At 34.8% G+C, this 3951-nt stretch overlaps 1 protein-coding gene and 1 long non-coding RNA gene across 2 annotated transcripts; one reads left to right on the top strand and one right to left on the bottom strand.

The window, feature by feature from the left end:
* The first annotated feature begins 213 nt into the window (after positions 1-213).
* Positions 214-3258, top strand: LOC110784814 (uncharacterized). The gene is made up of 2 exons (XR_008920083.1): positions 214-587; positions 669-3258. It is a non-coding gene; the product is annotated as an uncharacterized lncRNA (long non-coding RNA).
* LOC110784813 (abscisic stress-ripening protein 2) lies at positions 1381-3510 on the bottom strand. The gene is made up of 2 exons (XM_021989258.2): positions 3048-3510; positions 1381-1760 (listed from the first exon to the last, which is right to left on the bottom strand). The coding sequence occupies exons 1-2, from the start codon at positions 3297-3299 to the stop codon at positions 1572-1574; spliced, it is 441 nt and encodes a 146-aa protein (XP_021844950.1). The 5' UTR covers positions 3300-3510; the 3' UTR covers positions 1381-1571.
* Between the last annotated feature and the right edge of the window lie 441 nt (positions 3511-3951).

Here is a 3951-nt window from a genome sequence, read left to right as displayed (position 1 = left end):
AAACTCTTCATTTGCGTCGCACTTCTAAACACACGACGCACTTATTGAATTTTAGTCTAAAATTTTATCATTTGCGTCGCGGTTTAATTTTGAGCTACGCAATTAAATTACTGGTCATCTTTTAAATTAGTCAATTGCGTCGCTGGTTTATTAAACTACGACGCAATATTAATTGGTTTTGCGTCGCATATTAATAAACCAACGACGCAAATGACATATAGAAGTTTATTCAGTCAATTGCCTCGCTGATTTATTATTGTACGATGCAAAACACTTAGTCAGCATTGAAAACTTAATTTTGCTCTCAGGTATACCCGCGCATAAACCAGACACCCTAATAAATGAAAAAGAAAAAAAAACACTAGCTAGTACTCCGCTTCTCTTCCCATCGCCCTCGCCGACCATCTGCTCCTCTACCGGCCGGGCTCTACATCGCCTTCTCCTACTGCGCCAGCTCCTCCAATTATTCACCGTCGCGGCCGCCGCCACCGCCGCCTCTAATTTCTTGCGACCTATTCTGCACAAATCGAACTCGCATCCCCGTTTTCTCCCTCCTCTTCTCCAATTGGTTCACCACACTCAATCAGGTATATTTATATTGAATAATGTTGTTTTTTTTGTTTAATTTGAAAATTTTAGGTTTTTATGAATTTTATTGAATTTTGCAGTACTTTTGTTGGTATGGAATAGTTGCTGATCGAATTTCGGCATCCACGTCTTCTCCCTCCTCTTCTCCAACTGGTTCACCACACTAAGTCATGTACAAATATTGAATTTCGTTGAAGATTATTTTGTTTAATTTGAAAGGTATTTTTCAATTTCATTGAATTTTGTGGTACTTTTATTGGGTATGCAATAGCTTCTGAATTTCCTTAACAAATGCGAATATTATAATCGTAGTTTTTGATGAATTGTAATTGGGCTAAAGTTTTGGCAAGAATATGAATCTAGACAAGTGCTGCTTCATATTATATTATTACTGACCAAGAAAATAAGAACAGTAAAGAACCGGAGTACTTAAAACTAAATGGATGTTCTGCCCTACTTTGTAGTTTTCATGAATCTGATATGTTTTGTGCACTCTGGTTCTGTGCAATCTGCTCTGTTTTTGTGCAATTCGTTTTGGTACCGTTAGCTCTTTTTTCAGAATGCTCAGTCAGTTGGGTGTTCATATGTACTTATCGGAACTAATCTAATTAGAACTGTTCGGAACTGATCAGATCAGAACTCATCAGAACTGAACTGTACTGTTATGAACTAATTAATTTTGATCTGACCAGTTCAGTTTTGATCGGTTCTAATCTGAACTGAACTGTTTAGAACTGATCAGATCAGAACTAATCAGACCTGAACTGTTCTGTAAGAGCAGAGAGAGTATAATTTATGAAATTGTAGTATTATTATTTATTATAAACGACAAGATTACATGGATGTGGAGAAACCGAAACATCATCTCAATCACAAAGCCATAGAGAAAAAGACACACAACTAGTAGAGCTAGCTTACAATGAACTTACAAATAAGTAAAAATGTTGATTGATTACAAATGATTAGGGCTCAACTGAAGTGACTTAAAATAGGTGGTGGTGCTTCTTTCCTTCATGATCGTGCTCTTTCTTCTCCTCCTTGGCATCCTTCTTCTCATGGTGTTCATGGAAGGCATAGCCACCAGCTCCAACCGCCGCAGCGGCCGCGATTTCCTCCTCAATCTTGTGCTTGTGAGCATGCTCTGGGTCTTTCTTTGCCTTATGCTTCTCATGCTGCAATTACCCACACATGACATTTAGCAACTAATAATCCACTAAATTGTTGCTTAATTTAATTAGCAACTACCACATCAATTAATTGATTAATGTACAACTAATTAGGTAAGAAGTCACTTTCGCCATAGCATTGTTGTTGACTCGTAAGGTTATACTTTTTGTTTTCTCAAGGTAAAGGAAAAACACAAACTCGTATAAAAATTGTATGGTAGGATTTTTATTTGTCCGACTATGTATTAGTTATACGAAACAGAAATTTGAAGAAGGTAAAAATCACCTTTTTGACTGGCTAACTATGTACTTCCTCCGTTCCGGAAATATCGCATCATGGTTTACTTTTACTCCTCTAATCATTATTTTAACTCTTAATATCTCAAATTATATGCAAGTAAAGATTATAATAAAATAATATTTAGAAAATATATAACGGTATGAATCTAACATGACCCCACATGACTAAAATTACTTTACGTACAAATCACAAAAAATGGCCAAATTCGTAGTGTGAATAGTGTAAAAAACAAATGGTGCGACATTTCCGGAACGGATGAAATATAACATTTGATCAGCCCGATAAAAATCTCTAGTCGCCAAAAACAAGCTGCCTCCAACGCTCAAATTAATTAGCTTCAAAGTTATGCAAGATTTATTAGTGGCCTGTATGGCCAATTTATGTATCAGCAAATTTCACTTCTTAGATACGTACTTGTATAGTTGTGTGCAATTTTACAAATATGTACTCCCACCGTCCCTTAATATCCGAACCAATTAGACATTTTGCACTATTCACATAATTTACTTGGACCCTATTTTATTTCTATTATACGAAAACAAATAGTATATAATATATTGTTGACTTCATCTTAATATATATTTTCAAAATATTAATATTTTTATAAGTTTTTATAATACGTAGTTAAAGAAATTGGTGATCAAATTAAATTGTGCATCGGTAAATATATCCGGTCAAAACAAGTCGAGTATTAAAGGACAGAGTTAGTAGTCAAACAATGTGATCCCTTAATCGAAAATAATATGGATCGAATAAGTATTTTAAAACGTCCGAGTAAACTTGTAACGTGTCCACCTTGATCAAAGAGTAATCTTGACCCCTTTTATCATTCTTACTATTTTTAAGTCCTTGCTAAAATTGAAAAAATTTAATGTGTAAAATGATGAGAATGATCCAATTATTATAAAAGTATTTTAAGTAAAATATGCCCATAATATTGACAAGGGATATATATATAAATGTAGAAAATAAAAAAGAGATGAGAAATATACCAGAGCAAAGGCACCAGCAGCAACAGCACCAAGCTCACCCAAATGCTCCTTATGGCCGTGGTGCTTAACCTCCTTCTCATAATCTTTTTCGTCGGCGACCACCGCAGTTGTAGTGGTCTCGGTGTATCCACTGCCGTACGCGGTGTCGGGATAGGTGGTGGTGTCACTTAGGATCACAGCTTCCACTGGGGTATTCTCCTCATCATCCTTCTTGTGGTGGAAGAGGCCATGGTGTTTGTGGTGCTCAGCCATGTTTTTGCTTTGGAAAATCAAAGTAGACAGAATTTTTAAGTTTAGAATTTTTTTTGTAGGACTCAAGTATTTGAATTGTGGAATGGATGATTTAATCTAAGTCTTGTAGATGTCCCTATTTATAATGGTATAATTAGAGCTAAATAAATAATTAGATGCCTATTATTTTATTTTATTTTTTAAAAGGCAGTAGGTAATTTGAATTGCGCTTATTTCGCATAATGATCACTGTCCCACACGGTTTGTACCCCCACGTAATCTCTCTTTGTGATCATAGGGATATCCTTTAGGATTTTTGGATCACATGGGTATTTTGGACATTTTATATGGATACCAAACTTCTTAAAGTATTATATAAGCCCCTCAAAAAAAACAATAAACAAAAAAACAAAACATAATAGTACAGGGTATGATTTTACAAAATATGGTTTATGCACCCGGGTACACAATGCTCACTGTACACCCTGTTTTTGAATAAACATATAGTTCAAATACAAAAAACATATTGTTTATATCCAAATAACATATAGTTTAAATCCATAGAACATATAGTTTAAATATTTCACTAGTACATGTACATTGAAATCATTCTCCATGTTCATTAGGTTTTCAATGAATGTTCAACAAGGTGCACAATGAGCATTGTGCATCC

The sequence above is a fragment of the Spinacia oleracea genome, chromosome 4, assembly GCF_020520425.1.
Source record: "Spinacia oleracea cultivar Varoflay chromosome 4, BTI_SOV_V1, whole genome shotgun sequence".
NCBI lineage: Eukaryota > Viridiplantae > Streptophyta > Magnoliopsida > Caryophyllales > Amaranthaceae > Spinacia > Spinacia oleracea.
Note: the sequence above shows the minus strand (reverse complement) of the source record. Positions and strands in the feature narration are given on the sequence as shown.

Excerpts from the sequence above, each read along its gene's own strand:
- LOC110784813 (XM_021989258.2), bottom strand. The coding sequence starts at position 3,299 with ATGGCTGAGCACCACAAACACCATGGCCTCTTCCACCACAAGAAGGAT. Across the intron at positions 1,761-3,047 it reads CTGCTGGTGCCTTTGCTCTG|CATGAGAAGCATAAGGCAAA; the intron begins GTATATTTCTCA and ends GGGTAATTGCAG.